Consider the following 16,181-nt stretch of genomic DNA (forward strand, 5'->3'; position numbering starts at 1 on the left):
TATTGGGGCGAATAATGACATTTCAGACCTCGGGGGGGGGTAAATGTAACAATGAATAGCTTGTGTTGTTAATTTCTCTTTACCTCCGCTTTAACCTCATCCTTTTCAGAATCTTCGGCTTGCTCAACTGCTGGAAATTTGTCCCTGTAAAATAAATGCATGTTTTAAACATTGGGTCCCCCACGAAGCAATCATTCTTTCTTCATAGATTTGTGTTATTCAGTGTAACGGCAGCAGTCAACAATTACTTACAGTGATTCCTCCTGACTCTGTGTGTACTGGGTGAAGACCGTGGTATCAAGGGAAGAATCCAGGTTGTTGTACATGGCAGGAATGTCAACCCTTTCAAATAAAACCCATACGAAAGCTTTGTTACTAGAAGGTGAGAAAAAAAATAAGCATTTCTATAACTTCTGGTTTATTTTGTCTAAATTTGCTTGAAACTGACCTTTTGGTTCTCTTGACCTCTTTCTGGTGCTCGGTGAGGACTCTCTCCTTGGTCTCGGGGGGGATGAACACAAAGTCTATAGAGGCCTGCTCCTCCAGTTCCTCTCTACGAGGCGGCTTGGGAGAGCCAAAGTCGAGCTTCATCTGTTGGGGAGGGAATAGAAGTCATCTCCAATATGTAAATAAGAAAATAATATATTTCTAAACACTTCCACATTGTGGTTGCTACCATAATCCTGAATGAATCGTGAATAATGATAGAAAGTTAGACGCACAGATATCATACCCCCCAAGACATGCTAACCTCTCACCATTACAATAACAGGGGGGTATGATATTTATGCCTCTAACTTTCTCAATAATCATTATTCACGATTCATTCAGGATTATGTCTAATAGTAGAAACCAAATTAATGTAGAAGTGTTTAGAAACATTGTCTTCTTATTTATAATAAAAGTGACTAAAGGTGAGTCCGAAGTGCTGGACTACAGAGCCAAAACAACAAAACCAATTGTCAATGACCCAATACCTTTGGAGCTCGCTGTATATGAAAGCTACCTAGCTTATCTGGCTCAAACTGGCACTGTGATAACTGCCCATTTATAAAGGGCTTCAATAAATGTGCTTGGTGGGTTCTGAGAATGGAGAACTAAATAAAACTGGTCCTTACCGAGACAGGCTTGGATGTCTTGGAGCTCCTGTCCATCTCGCCAACCCTCACCAGTAGAGAACCTCTCTTCACCCCAGGAGTCACCTGCACTCCACTCACCTTGGTCTCCAGCTGAGAGCTCTCACTCTGCACACACACCCAGAACATAATCCAGGGATTAGTATACCATTCAGCTTAGATTTGATTTATTCAACAGGGAAAACACTCACCGAGGACTGTCCACTGAGTTCATCTGGAACTTCAACAGACTGAAAGCCAGGTAAGAGGATAGGAGTGTTCTGCTTCACCTGGCTCAACACTGGCCTGGAAACAGAAAGAAGCACGAGCAAACATGATTAGTCCAGACCTAGATTAAACCGAACACTTAATGAAAACCTGATCATTAGTTTAGGTCCAGCCCTAGATTAAGCCTGGCCGAAAACCTGATCATTAGTTTAGGTCCAGCCCTAGATTAAGCCTGGCCGAAAACCTGATCATTAGTTTAGGTCCAGCCCTAGATTAAGCCTAATTCTGGCCTAAAACACTTTTTTTGTTGTAACTTTTACCCCCTTTTCTCACCAATTGGTAGGTACTATCTTGTCTCATCGCTACAACTCCCATACGGGCTCGGGAGAAACGAAGGTCGAAAGCCTCCGAAACACAACCAAGCCGCACTGCTTCTTAGCACAGCGCGCACCCAACCCGGAAGCCAGCCGCACCAATGTGTCAGAGGAAACACCGTGCACCTGGCGACCTGGTTGGCACGCACTGCGCCCAGCCCGCCACAGGAGTCGCTAGTGCGCGATGAGACAACGATATCCCTACCGGCCAAACCCTCCCTAACCCGGACGATGCTAGGCCAGTTGTGCGTCGCCCAATGGACCTCCCGGTCGCGACAGAGCCTGGTCACGAACCCAGGCCTCTGGTGGCATAGCCACCAGCCACTAGACCACTGCGCCACCCGTGAGGCCCTCCTAAAACACTTTTAATGAAAACCTGATCATTAGTTTAGGTCCAGACCTAGATCAAGCCTAATGCTGACCTAAAACACTTTTAATGGATATAAACAAAACATTATTTGGCACAAACTTTAACTTCTAAATGTAGATTCTTACTTGAGTTGTTCTGGGTAGACGAGGACCAAAGTGTTAGCGAAGGTTGCGTTCCAGAACTGTGTGACGAGGGAGCGGATGTGCTTCCGCCGGTGGAGGAACAGGACACAGAGCAGGGGGGACAGCAGGGACAGCAGCTCATCATCATAGGCCAGGGCGGAACACGTCTGCAGGCAGCCCAACACATCAACCAGGAGCTTCTCCAGCTGGAGGAACGGGGACACGACCACCCAGACAAAAGGATTGGTTAAAGAGCTGAAGCTTGCAAAGAAAGCATAGCCAATACTTCTATAATATTAGTGCAGTAGTTTATATAGAGAAACATTTCAACATCAAATCTTATTTGTCACATGCACTGAATATAACAGGTGTAGACCTTACAGTGAAATTAGTGACTGTACGTTTATTTATCCCATGTGTAACTCTTTGCATTGCTTTATCTCGGCCAGGTCGCAGTTGTAAATGAGAACTTATTTTCATCTGGCCTACCGGGTTAAATAAAGGTGAAAAAATGCTTACTTACAAGCCCTTAACCAATAATGCAGATCAAGAATTAGAGTTAAGAAAATATTTACTAAATAGAAAGTAACAAAACAACGAGGTTATATACAGGAGGTACCGGTACCGAGTCAATGTGTGGGGGTACAGGTTAAGCTGTTAAGGAGACTTTTGGACAAAAATAAAATAGTAAACATTTGAACACACCTTTGCTCCAAGACTTGAGGTGGATTTCGGCTGCTCATTTGGAGTCCTCCCAGGCTGTTCATAGAGGGCTGTGAGGGGCTGTGTGAGAGAGGCCAGGGCCTCCTGGATGGCTGTAGCCAGTGCCAGATTAGAGAACAGGGTAGAGAGGATGGCGACCAGGGCCAGGCCTGTACCCTCAGGGACAGTCTCAGGAGCCTCAACAGCATTAAAGGCCTCCAGGGCCTGGACCAGCAGGGTCTGGAAGCTAGACAGGTTCCCAAGGGCTTTGCTTTTCTTACGCACCCAGGCCAGAGGGGTGTGGGGAGCTGGAAGGGACAGGAAGGTAAGCAAGGCCACTCATGCATACAAAATATTTATTTGGCTAAAAGCTTCTGCTTAATGAGATATCTATCCATCTATCTATCGATCGCTTACATTTCATCTTCTGTTGAAACTGTGAAGTGTAGGGAGAGAAGTCAGAACTCTCAACGATGACCAGGAGGATGTTAGCAACCGCATCCAACGTTGACGGAACCTGGAAAAGAATACAATCAATGAAAACTATTGTGCAGCAGTAGTATATTCTTATTCAAAGGGCTAACAATCCCAGTAAATTAGATGCGTTTGTACAGTAAGCTCTCTCCGCTCACCCTCAGGGCCTTCCTGTCCAATAGGGCAGCCATTTTGCCACACAGCTCCTCACAGCAGACATTCTCCTCGGCAGTGGCCACCAGGGCAGAGCAACAGGCAAACACCTTATACAGCCTGGACCACGTACCCAGCATGGACTTCTGGGTCACCTACAGAGGAAAGGCAGCAAAATCAGTGTTTGAGATTGACCAATTATGTTGGTCCTATTTTGAAATGGAAATGTGCTTTTTGCAAATTCCAACTCTCCCTGAGACACCCTCGGAGAGCAGGGCCATGGCCAGGGTCTGCCATTATCAACACCAACCCTGGAGCAATTAGGGTTAAGTGCCTTACTGGTCCATTCACTCAAACTCAGGGTTTCCCAAGACTCGGTCCTCCCAGAGGTGCATGTTTTGGTTTTTTCCCCTAGTGCTACACCGCTTATTCAAATAATCAACTCAAGATCAAGCATTGATCATTTGAATCAGCTGTGTAGTGCTAGGGGGAAAAAACTAAACATGCACTCCTTGGGGTCCCAAGGACCGAGTTCTGAAAACCCTGCTCAAGTCGCTAGGCTACCAGGCGCCCTTGCAGTGGGACAGCGCATATTTTATCATCAAATCCTCCTGCATCCCAAATAACTACTCTACTGATCAAAATATGCAAAGCACTGAATTCATTCAGTCGCCAACTTTAAAAAATCCTATAGCATGGCAATCCACGGAATCTCTGAGAGACTCACATGTGGCAGGGCGTTGCCAGGTAGCAGGTGTGTGATGGGGAACATCAGGGCAGTGTGAACAGCACTGAAGTTGTGCTCCAGAGCATCCCCTTGGTTCACCTCATTGGTCTGTCAGGGGAGGGAGAAAAACCTTATTAAAACCAATCTCCATAGCAAATCTCTATTTGTGAAACACATAGGTTAATAATTATAATAGTCGTTTGTGTCCACTTGGTGAAATTGGTCTTGCATCTCAACAAACAAGCATCATATTCAGTGCAGTTACAGGCCATGTATTTACAGTGTCCACTACATACCTGTGTGATGGTAACAGTCAGTGGGTTGACCACCACACTCCACATCCTCCACAGCTGTTCCTTATTCCCCAGAGTCCCCGCGCTGCGCCCCACCGCCCCCAGGACCGCCTCCCCAAATGCCAGAGGGGACGTGAGGCCGGAGAGACCACAGCTCACTAGGGTCTCTAAACACAGGAAAAACCTGCGGGGGTGCAGAGACAACTCAAATAGGACAGGAACAAGATACACTATGTGGACAACAAAAGAAAGTATGTGGACACCCCTTCAAATGAGTGGATTTGGCTATTTCAGCTACACCCATTACTGACAGGTGTATACAATCGAGCACACAACCATACGATCACCATTGGCAGTAGAAAGGCACGTACTGAGCAGCTCAGTTTGTCAAATCTTTGCCCTGCAAGAACATCCCCGGTCAACTGCAAGTGCTGTTATGTGAAGTAGGAACATCTTGGAGCAACAACGGCTGAGCTGTGAAGTGGTAGGCCACACAAGGTCACAGAACGGGAACACCAACTGCTGAAGCGCGTAAAAAATAGTTTGTCCTCGGATGCAACGCCGACTAACGAGTTCCAAACTGTCTCTGGAAGCAACGTCAGCACAAGAACTGTTCGTCGGGAGTTTAATGAAATGGGTTTTCATGGCCGAGCACACAAGCCTAAGATCATCATGCGCAATGCCAAGCGTTGGCTGGAGTGGTGTAAAGCCATTGGCCTCTGGAGTGATGAATTACGCGTCACCATCGGCAGTCTGATGGACAAATCTGGGTTTGGCGGATGCCAGGAGAACGCTACCTGCCCCACAGTTGGCATAGTGCCAACTGTAAAGTTTGGTGGAGGAATAATGGTCTTGGGCTGTTTTTCCTGGTTTGGGCTAGGCTCCTTAGTTCCAGTGATGGGAAATCTTAATGCTACTGCATACAATGACATTCAAAATCAAATTTAATTTGTCACATGACGAATACAACAGGTGTAGGAGACCTTACAGTGAAATGCTTACTTACAAGCCCTTAACAATGCAGTTAAGAAAAATACGTGTTAATAAAGTATTCACTAAAATAAACTGTACAAATATATATACTTTTTATAATTAAAGCGCAACAAAATAACAGTAGTGAGGCTATATACAGGGGGTATTAGTACAGAGTCAATGTGGTTGAGGTAATATGTACAGGTTAGTTGAGGTAAAGTGGCTATGCATAGATAATAAACAGTAGCAGCAGCATTAAAATGGGGCTGGGGGGTTTCAATGAAAATAGTCTGGGTAGCCATTTGATTAGCTGTTCAGCAGTCTTATGGCTTGGGGGGTAGAAGCTGTTAAGAAGCCTTTTGGACCTAGACATGGTGCTCCGGTACTGCTTGCCGTGCGGTAGCAGAGAGAACAGGGTGGCTGGAGTATTTGGCCATTTTTAAGGCCTTCCTCTGACACACCTGGTATAGAGGTCCTGGATGGCAGGAAGCTTGGCACCAGTGACGGTAGTGCGTATGGCCCAATACCTCTGTAGTGCCTTGCAGTTGGAGGCCGAGCAGTTACCATACCAGGCAGTGACGCAATCAGTCAGGATGCTCTTGATGGTGCAGCTGTAGAATTATTTGAGGATCTGAGGACCAATGCCAAATCTTTTCAGTCTCCTGAGGGGGAATAGGTGTTATCGTGCCCTCTTCAGATTCTAGACGATTCTGTACTTAGAACTTTGTGGCAACAGTTTGGGGAAAGCCCTTTCCTGTTTCAGCAAGACACCGCCCCCGTGCACAAAGCGAGGTCCATACAGAAATGGTTTGTCGAGATCAATGTGGAAGAACTTGACTGGCCTGCACAGAGCCCTGAACTCAACCCCATCGAACAGCTTTGGGATGAATTGGAACGCAGACTACGAGCCAGGCCTAATCACCCAACATCAGTTCCTGACCTCACTAATGCTCTTGTGGCTGAGTAAGTCCCCGCAGCAATGTTCCAACATCTAGTGGAAAGCCTTCCCAGAAGAGTGGAGGATGTTATTGCAGCAAAAGGGGGACCAACCCCATATTAATGCCCATGGTTTTGAAGATGTTCGACAAGCGGGTGTCCACATACTTTTGTAGTGTCCCATGTGGCTCAGTTGGTAGAACACCAGAGTTGTGTGTTCGATTCTCACTGGGGACCAGTATTAACAAATATGAAAATGTATGCACTCACTACTGTAAGTCGCTCTGGATAAGCGCACCTGTGAAATGACAAATGTAGTGTGTGATGGGTTTTGCCTACCTTCCTGAATGCACTGACTGGGAGTCATTATGGATAAGATGGTCAGCTAAATGACTAATATGTAAATATATTCCCAAGCATAGGAACACACTGGGATACTCCGTTCTATGTATTCTTCAGATTCACTACATATTCTATGCACACTGTTCATAATGTCTACACATCCCACACACAGAACTCAGACATTGTCCATCCTTATATTTCTTCATTCAATATATATTTTTTAATATTTGTAAAACTTTTTAATATTCGTGTGTGTGTAAATTTTGCTACACGCGCAATAACATCCACGACCAATAACATTTGATTTGACTAATGCTGGTTGCAAAAAACTCAAGGAACAAGTTTCACGTTATCTTGGAAGTGGTAAGCCCCAGGAGACATTTGTTTCTGGTTGGAGAGAGGAAAAGAACAGAATTCAGTTAAGGGGAAACCGACCTCTCATCTTCTACGAACCCTCCCACCAGACTGCTGTTGTAGAACAGGAGAATCAGGAACAGAGCCGGGGTTCCCTGGGGGCAGAAATGGAGGAGTAAGAAAAGAGACCAAGTAACCACACCAGGCCAAGGACCACACAGCATTCAGAACACTAATTGAGTAACACAGACATTTCCTAAGAGCCCCATATCAAAGACTGCAGGATGTTAATTTACACTGCCCTAGAGAATACATCTTTATAGAGCAGGTTACAGGGTTGTCATCCCTATGGCATCATAAGTGTCTACAGCCATGTATCAAGTAAAATCATGAACCTTCTACATTTCAGCTTTCATGGGTCCGATTTATTTCAGATGTATCATTTGCAACAGAGGACAGAGACAGAACTAGCAGGGAGCAACTGGATGGACAGATTGTATTTAAATTTAACTGATGTAACCCAATGACCAGGAAGAGAGAAGCTACAGACACTCACGTTCAAAAGATCCATTTTGCCCACTTGGTAAGAGGCAGATCCCAGTATCCTTTGAGGGATACCCTTCACTGTCATTTCCAGCAGACTCTGCATAGAGAGAAACAAGGGAAAGAATACAAGGAAAGGGTTAAACAGGCTTAAATAAACAAAGAGGAGCATTTTTAGGACATTGAGTTCCTCAATGCAACATGACCCACTAACACAGGCTAGCAGCAGACAAGCAGACCTGTTTGAAGCATATAGATAGGTCTTACCAGAGCCCTGTGTGCAGGGAGGGCCTCTGAGGAGATGATGCTCTGTAGAGCCTGTAGCAACAGGGGGAGGAGCTCAGAGCCCTGGCGCTCTTTCTTATGGCCAGCTGTCACATAAAAGGTACAAGGGACAGGAGGATAGACATTTGAAGACACCAGGGCATTTTCTCAAGTCGCCTTTCCTCAATTCCTCACATCCATACTCCGAGCCACCTCAAAACGCATTGGCGGACAAGGTCAGAGGGGAGGGACTTTGGATTTTCTCATCTAACACATTTTGAACAGTAGAAACTAAACATAGAAAATCATTTCTGTCATTTCTTTGGATGGTCATTACTGGGGACTGGCCCCTCAGATTTCATTCCTCGTCATAGTGGTTCCAAACCCGAAGGTCCACTCAGACTTAAACTGATTACAGTGGGGTTGGACCTGTGGTGGGGGAGGCTTGGGTCTTTCAGCTCCAACACCTGACAGACAGGACCCAGGCCCAGCTGTGGTACTCTGTGTGGGGCTGCAGGGCTCACCCATGGCAGGAAGGGTCAGCCAACTGAGCAGCAGCCACAGAACATTGACCATTTTTAGCTAACTAAATGAAGATGGAGTGAGGTTAAACTGTAGGGCGTCAATCATCCAGCAGAGTGGGGCACGCAGCTTGGGGCTCCATCACTCCTGTATTCCAGTAATAGCACATTTTCACTGGTCAACTTATCACCAAACCTTTAATTTGTTGAATTAGCTGTGCCAATGTTACAATACATGAAGTAAGTAGAACGGCTGGGGACGCTGTAGGAGAGGATTGAGAAACACTTAGTTTCAGCCTTGGCTAACTCCTAACTGACGAGTGACTTAGGTTAGAGTTTCCTGGATGGCCTGCAGGCTTACATCATGATGGGGGGGTGTATTCTCTAACTCTAATCACTAACAGGCCCTCCACTGTTTAACAGCATGCAATCTGTTCTGTGGGGGGTGATGTGGTTGACTTTGGCTGGTACTCACCAGCATCAATCGTTGTGATTACGAAACTGACAAGGTTCCTCCATATAAGGGCAAGCAAGGCATCTGCAGGGGAGAGAGAACACGCAAGTCACCCCACATGAAGTGGCCGTCATTCAAACCCCTACGCATGCACTTCTACACAAAACACACCATTCTTCCTTCCAACTCCCCCTCTACCCCACGCAGTGACTCTCAGAAACTGTTTCCAATCACTCGTCCATGTGAGGGAGCCCCTCTAAGCTAGCAAGTCAAGCCAGAGCTATCCTATCCCCTTTGTGGCGAGAGCACTGAGCACGAACATCTCTAGAGGCTGGCGCCTCGGCTCCTGGAGGAAGGCCAGCCGAAGTCATTTTCAATGTAGCACAATAACCTTGATCCTGTGAATAGGTTTATTGTTTTAGTTGTTCATTCCTACAGAACATTTAAATGACGCTAGACAGGGTAACTATGAGAGGATTACAGTATACCACTACATTATAGAGGTGGGATTTGGGCTCCTACAATGAGAATGGTATACGAGGGTCTGAAATTGTTGTTTTTCATAGTGGCAGGAAGTTAGGCCTACATGTTTCCTAACTGGACTACAGGGGATTTGTCTTCCTGACTAGCTGACTGGCAGTAGAAGAACCTGATACACACTCTGAGGCTCTGAACATGTTTGGAATAGACAGAGCCATTATGGCTGCCATAGAGCCTATGCTAATATAATTTGCATTGAGTTACTTGAGGGCAGGTAGGTACCTGGGGCGTCTTTGCCGATGCAGATGAAGCTGTCGCGGACTGCGGAGATAAGCAAAGAGCCGTGCTTGGTGAAGGAGGTGGGGCTAGACAGGAAGGGGTGAACCAGAGGTTCTGCCAAAACAATACAGGAGAGTCATTTCAGAGAACCAGGCAAGCCGTTTCCAACTGGAACATATTTATCTGATGCATAAATCGTTTATTTAAATTTTATTTATTAACTAGGCAAGTCAGTTAAGGACAAATTCTTATTTACAATGACGACCTAGAAAAGGCAAAAGGCCTCCTGGGGGGGACGGTGGATTAAAAATACAATACAAATATAGGACAGAACACATCACAACAAGAGACACCACAACATAAAGAGACCTAAGACGACAACATAGCAAGGCAGCAACACATGACAACACAGCATGGTAGCAACACAACATGGTAGCAGCACAACATGGTAGCAGCACAACATGGTAGCAGCACAAAATATGGTACAAACATTGGGTACAGACACCACCACAAAGGGCAAGAAGGTAGAGACAACAATGCATCACACAATGCAGCCACAACTGTCAGTAAGAGTGTCCATGATTGAGTCTTTGAATGAAGAGATTGAGATAAAAATTGTCCAGTTTGAGTTTGTAGCAGCTCGTTCCAGTCGCTAGCTGCAGAGAACTGAAAAGACGAGCGACCCAGGGATGTGCGCGCTTTGGGGAACTTTAACAGAATGTGACTGGCAGAACGGGTGTTGTATGTGGAGGATGAGGGCTGCAGTAGGTAGAGAGGGGAGTGAGGCCTAGGTTTACTGTAAAGGCATTGGCATGTGTGAAAGGTGTGTCATCCAGCTGTAATACAAATACGGGTTTCTGTGTAGTGTGGCGAGGCCTGTGAAATGCAAGTAAAATAAATTGTGATGCGAATTAAATCGCCTCTACAGCTAGCGACTGGAACGAGCTGCTACAAACTCAAACTGGACAATTTTTATCTCAATCTCTTCATTCAAAGACTCAATCACGGACACTCTTGTAGCTGCATCGTGTCATGTATTGTTGTCTCTACCTTCTTGCCCTTTGTGCCGTTGTCCTGTGCCCAATAATGTTTGTACCCCGTTTTGTGTTGCTGCCATGCTGTGTCGTCTTAGGTCTCTCTTTTTGTAGTGTTCTCTCGTCGTGATGCATGTTTTGCCCTATATTTTTAATCCCAGCCAAAGGCTTTTTGCCAGGCCGTTATTGTAAATAAGAATTTGTTCTTAACTGACTTGCCTAGTTAAATAAAAGTAAAAAAAGTAATATATGTATACAGTTGAAGTCTGAAGTTTACATACACTTCGGTTGGAGTCATTAAAACTCGTTTTTCATCCACTCCACAAATTTCTTGTTAACAAACTGTAGTTCTGGCAAATCGGTTAGGACATCTACTTTGTGCATGACACAAATCATTTTTCCAACAATTGTTTACAGACAAATTATTTCACTTATATATTCACTGTATCACAATTCCAGTGGGTCAGAAGTTTACATACACTAAGTTGACTGACTGTGCCTTTAAACAGCTTGGAAAATTCCAAAAAATGACGACATGGCTTTAGAAGCTTCTGATAGGCTAATTGACATTTTAGTCAATTGGAGGTGTACCTGTGGATGTATTTCAAGGCCTACCTTCAAACTCACTGCCTTTTTGCTTGACATCAAGAGAAAATCAAAAGAAATCAGCCAAGACCTCAGAAAAAAAAAATTGTAGACCTCCACAAGTCTGGTACATCCTTGGGAGCAATTTCCAAATGCCTGAAGGTACCACGTTCATCTGTACAAACAATAGTACGTAAGTATAAACACCATGGGACCACGCAGGAGTCATACCGCTCAAGAAGGAGACGCGTTCTGTATCCTAGAGATGAACGTACTTTGGTGTGAAAAGTGCAAATCAATCCCAGAACAACAGCAAAGGACCTTGTGAAGATGCAGAGGAAAGAGTTTTTTTTTAAGCATCTACAGTGGGGCAAAAAAGTATTTAGTCAGCCACCAATTGTGCAAGTTCTCCCACTTAAAAAGATGAGGCCTGTACTTTTCATCATAGGTACACTTCAACTATGACAGACAAAATGAGAAAAAAAAAATCCAGAAAATCACATTATAGGATTTTTAATGAATTTATTTGAAAAATGGTGGAAAATAAGTATTTGGTCAATAACAAAAGTTTCTCAATACTTTGTTATACACCCTTTGTTGGCAATGATAGAGGTCAAATGTTTTCTGTAAGTCTTCACAAGGTTCACACACTGTTGCTGGTATTTTCGCCCATTCCTCCATGCAGATCTCCTCTAGAGCAGTGATGTTTTGGGGCTGTTGCTGGGCAACACCAACTTTCAACTCCCTCCAAAGATTTTCTATGGGGTTGAGATCTGGAGACTGGCTAGGCCACTCCAGGACCTTCAAATGCTTCTTACGAAGCCACTCCGTTGCCCGGGCGGTGTGTTTGGGATCATTGTCATGCTGAAAGACCCAGCCACGTTTCATCTTCAATGCCCTTGCTGATGGAAGGAGGTTTTCACTCAAAATCTCACGATACATGGCCCCAGTCATTATTTCCTTTACACGGATCAGTCGTCCTGGTCCCTTTGGAGAAAAACAGCCCCAAAGCATGATGTTTCCACCCCCATGCTTCACAGTAGGTATGGTGTTCTTTGGATGCAACTCAGCATTCTTTGTCCTCCAAACACGACGAGTTGAGTTTTTACCAAAAAGTTATATTTTGGTTTCATCTGACCATATGACATTCTTCCAATCTTCTGGATCATCCAAATTCTCTCTAGCAAACTTCAGACGGGCCTGGACATGTACTGGCTTAAGCAGGGGGACACGTCTGGCACTGCAGGATTTGAGTCCATGGCGGCGTAGTGTGTTACTGATGGTAGGCTTTGTTTGGTCCCAGCTCTCTGCAGGTCATTCACTAGGTCCCCCCGTGTGGTTCTGGAATTTTTGCTCACCGTTCTTGTGATCATTTTGACCCCACGGGGTGAGATCTTGCGTGGAGCCCCAGATCGAGGGAGATTATCAGTGGTCTTGTATGTCTTCAATTTCCTAATAATTGCTCCCACAGTTGATTTCTTCAAACCAAGCTGCTTACCTATTGCAGATTCAGTCTTCCCAGCCTGGTGCAGGTCTACAATTTTGTTTCTGGTGTCCTTTGACAGCTCTTTGGTCTTGGCCATAGTGGAGTGTGACTGTTTGAGGATGTGGACAGGTGTCTTTTATACCGATAAGTTCAAACAGGTGCCATTAATACAGGTAATGAGTAGAGGACAGAGGAGCCTCTTAAAGAACAAGTTACAGGTCTGTGAGCCAGAAATCTTGCTGTTTGTAGGTGACCAAATCATTTTTTTTCTTATTTTGTCCATCATAATTGAAGTGTATCTATGATAAATTACAGGCCTCATCTTTTTAAGTGGGAGAACCTGCACAATTGGTGGCTGACTAAATACACTCCCCCCCACTGTTTATCCACGGTAAAACAAGTCCTATTTCAACAACCTGAAAGGCCGCTCAGCAAGGAAGAATCCACTGCTCCAAAACCGCCATAAAAAAAGCCAGACTACGGTTTGCAACTGCACATGGGGACAAAGACCGTACTTTTGGATTAATGTCCTCTGGTCTGATGAAACAAAATTAGAACCGTTTGGCCATAATGACCATCGTTATGTTTGGAGGAAAGGGGGCTTGCAAGCCGAAGAACACCATCCCAACAGTAAAGCACGGGGGTGGAGTCATCATGTTGTGGGGGTGCTTTGCTGCAGGAGGGACTGGTGCATTTCACAAAATAGATGGCATCATGAGGTAGGAACAGTATGTGGATATATTGAAGCAACATCTCAAGACATGGTTGCTTGGTTGCAAATGGGTCTTCCAAATGGACAATGACCCCAAGCATACTTCCAAACTTGTGGCAAAATGGCTTAAGGACAACAGAGTCAAGGTATTGGAGTGGCCATCACAAAGCCCTGACCCCAATCCCATAGAAAATGTGTGGGCAGAACTGGAAAAGCATGTGCTAGCAAGGCGGCCTACAAACCTGACTCAGTTACACCAGCTCTGTCAGGAGGAATGGTCCAAAATTTAGCCAACTTATTGTGGGAAGCTTGTGGAAGGCTACCTGAAACGTTTGACCCAAGTTAAGCAATTTGAAGGCAATGCTACCAAATACCAATTGCCTGCATGTAAACTTCTGACCCACTGGGAATTTGACGAAAGAAATAAAAGCTGAAATAATTCTCTACTATTATTCTGACATTTCACATTATTAAAATAAAGTGGTGATCCTAACTGACCTAAGACAGGGAATTTTTACTAGGATTAAATGTCAGGAATTGTGAAAAACTGAGTTTAAATTTATTTGGCTAAGGTCAATGTAAACTTCCGACTTCAACTGTATATATATATATATATAACATTTACAAACATCACTGAGTACTGATTAACGACTGAGGCTGTGACGTCATTACATGAATAATTTAGCTCTTAACTTCTTGGTGATAGGGGGTTAATCAGTATTTTCACGTCCGGATGAAATGCGTGCCCAAATTCAACTGCCTGCTACTCATCCCCAGAAGATAAGATATGTATATTTTGATAGAAACTTCAGAGTGTTTTCTAAAACTGTTTGAGAGTACAGAACTTATGTAGCAGACAAAACCGAGAAAAAACAAAAATAAAAAAAACTATTGGAATGGTTTGAGGTCACTCTTTTCAATGGGTTTTCATTGGGAATCCAGATTTCTAAAGGGACCTTCTTGCAGTTCCTACCGCTTCCACTGGATGTCACCAGTCTTTAGAAATTGGATGAGGTTTTTCCTTTGTGTAATGAAGAAGCCCTGTTCAAAACGAGGGTCACTTCAAGTGTACTGTTAGAGGCGCGTGACCAGAAAGCTAGCTACAGTTTGTTTTCTTCCTGTATTGAACACAGATCATCCAGTCTTCAATTTGATCGATTATTTACGTAAAAAAATACGTAAAGTTGTATTACAAAAGTAGTTTGAAATGTTTTGGCCAAGTTTTACAGGTAACTTGAGATATTTTGTAGTCACGTTGCGCAAGTTGGAACCGGTGTTTTTCTCGATCAAACACGCCAAATAAAATGGACATTTTGGATGTACATCGACGGAAATAATCAAACAAAAGGACCATTTGTGATGTTTATGGGACATATTGGAGTGCCAACAAAAGAAGCTCATCGAAGTTAAGGCATGATTTATATTTTTATTTCTGCGTTTTGTGTCGCGCCTGCAGGGTTGAAATATGTTCTCTCTCTTTTTTACGGAGGTGCCATTCTGAGATAATAGCATCGTTTGCTTTCGCCGAAAAGCCTTTTTGAAATCTGACATGTTGGCTGGATTCACAACACGTGTAGATTTAATTTGGTATCTTACATGTGTGATTTCATGAAAGTTAGATTTTTATAGTAATTTATTCGAATTTGGCGCTCTGCATTTTCCCTGGCTTTTGGCCAAGTGGGACGTTACCGTCCCACATATCCCAGAGAGGTTTTAACCAGAGCGACTTCGTTTAGTGCATTCAACTAAAGTAGGCAAAACCACCACGTCTCTCACCCAGGCTGAGCGTCAGTTGGTTCTTGGCAGCGGCGGCGGTGACCTCTGACCCCATGAAGTAGTGCAGCAGCATCTCTAATCCCAGCAGCTGTATAGAGGGGTAGGCCTGGCTCGCCACCACACTGCAGTTCAGGTTCAGACGGGGCATCACCGTAGGGCTGGAGAAGGCCGGGGCACCTGGAGGGGCGGGGGGCGGGGGACAGAGCAACAAAGGTGAACAAATTCCGTTATCAATTAAAAAGTGACATTTAGAACATTTTTACATCCAACGTTTACACAATTATCTGGTGGCACTTTTCAGGTAAATCCAAGATGACCATTCAAGAGAGCTTTTCTATGTTCTGTATTCTAGGTAAGAGAATTCTATAATGAAATGACATACTTGTATCACACATGCATGCAAATTATGAAAAGCAACAGCTAGAAGCAGTCAATGTTCCATAGTACTAGCAAAGAGAAAAGACAATGGAAGACAGTAAGACATGAATAGTTGTAGGTATAGTGGTCCCCACAGTAAGACTACCAGTTTTGTGTGTACTGGTCCCCACAGCACTGTTCTGAATGGAGCTCCGGGCTGGAGTAGTTGGGAAGGCAGAGTCAGTGCCCAGTGTACACTGGAGGAGAGGAACACCAACCTGACAACACATCAAGACTATTGGTCAGCAACACAAGACAGCTCTCAAGCTGGCCATTTCCAATCACAAAACAATGATAACGCTCTATCCACCTCTCACACAAGACAAGATCGAATCTCAAACTTAATAAATTAGGCCTATTATAAAATGTAATTGAAATTAACTTAATCTCGTTCCTTAATAACAAATCCCGCTTGGATTCTGAATGCATCAAGTCATGTTTGATCATTCGGCATAAACGTAACAAAAC

At 44.4% G+C, this 16,181-nt stretch overlaps 1 protein-coding gene across 1 annotated transcript in view; it reads right to left on the reverse strand.

Moving 5' to 3' along the window:
* Positions 1 to 16,181, reverse strand: part of LOC110501816 (telomere-associated protein RIF1) — a 32,173-nt gene that overhangs the window by 7,565 nt on the left and 8,427 nt on the right. Inside the window, exons 10-27 of the mRNA XM_021579653.2 lie at positions 15,820 to 15,931; positions 15,297 to 15,473; positions 9,707 to 9,817; positions 8,966 to 9,028; positions 7,973 to 8,076; positions 7,719 to 7,805; positions 7,244 to 7,317; positions 4,562 to 4,742; positions 4,266 to 4,373; positions 3,544 to 3,693; positions 3,329 to 3,428; positions 2,915 to 3,219; positions 2,213 to 2,415; positions 1,328 to 1,421; positions 1,119 to 1,244; positions 449 to 591; positions 253 to 342; positions 84 to 144 (exon numbers count right to left, since the gene is read on the reverse strand). Of these exons, the coding sequence (XP_021435328.2) occupies positions 84 to 144; positions 253 to 342; positions 449 to 591; positions 1,119 to 1,244; positions 1,328 to 1,421; positions 2,213 to 2,415; positions 2,915 to 3,219; positions 3,329 to 3,428; positions 3,544 to 3,693; positions 4,266 to 4,373; positions 4,562 to 4,742; positions 7,244 to 7,317; positions 7,719 to 7,805; positions 7,973 to 8,076; positions 8,966 to 9,028; positions 9,707 to 9,817; positions 15,297 to 15,473; positions 15,820 to 15,931 (2,289 nt within the window). The remainder of the gene's footprint in view (positions 1 to 83; positions 145 to 252; positions 343 to 448; positions 592 to 1,118; positions 1,245 to 1,327; positions 1,422 to 2,212; positions 2,416 to 2,914; positions 3,220 to 3,328; positions 3,429 to 3,543; positions 3,694 to 4,265; positions 4,374 to 4,561; positions 4,743 to 7,243; positions 7,318 to 7,718; positions 7,806 to 7,972; positions 8,077 to 8,965; positions 9,029 to 9,706; positions 9,818 to 15,296; positions 15,474 to 15,819; positions 15,932 to 16,181) is intronic.

The sequence above is a fragment of the Oncorhynchus mykiss genome, chromosome 22 (assembly GCF_013265735.2).
Source record: "Oncorhynchus mykiss isolate Arlee chromosome 22, USDA_OmykA_1.1, whole genome shotgun sequence".
NCBI lineage: Eukaryota > Metazoa > Chordata > Actinopteri > Salmoniformes > Salmonidae > Oncorhynchus > Oncorhynchus mykiss.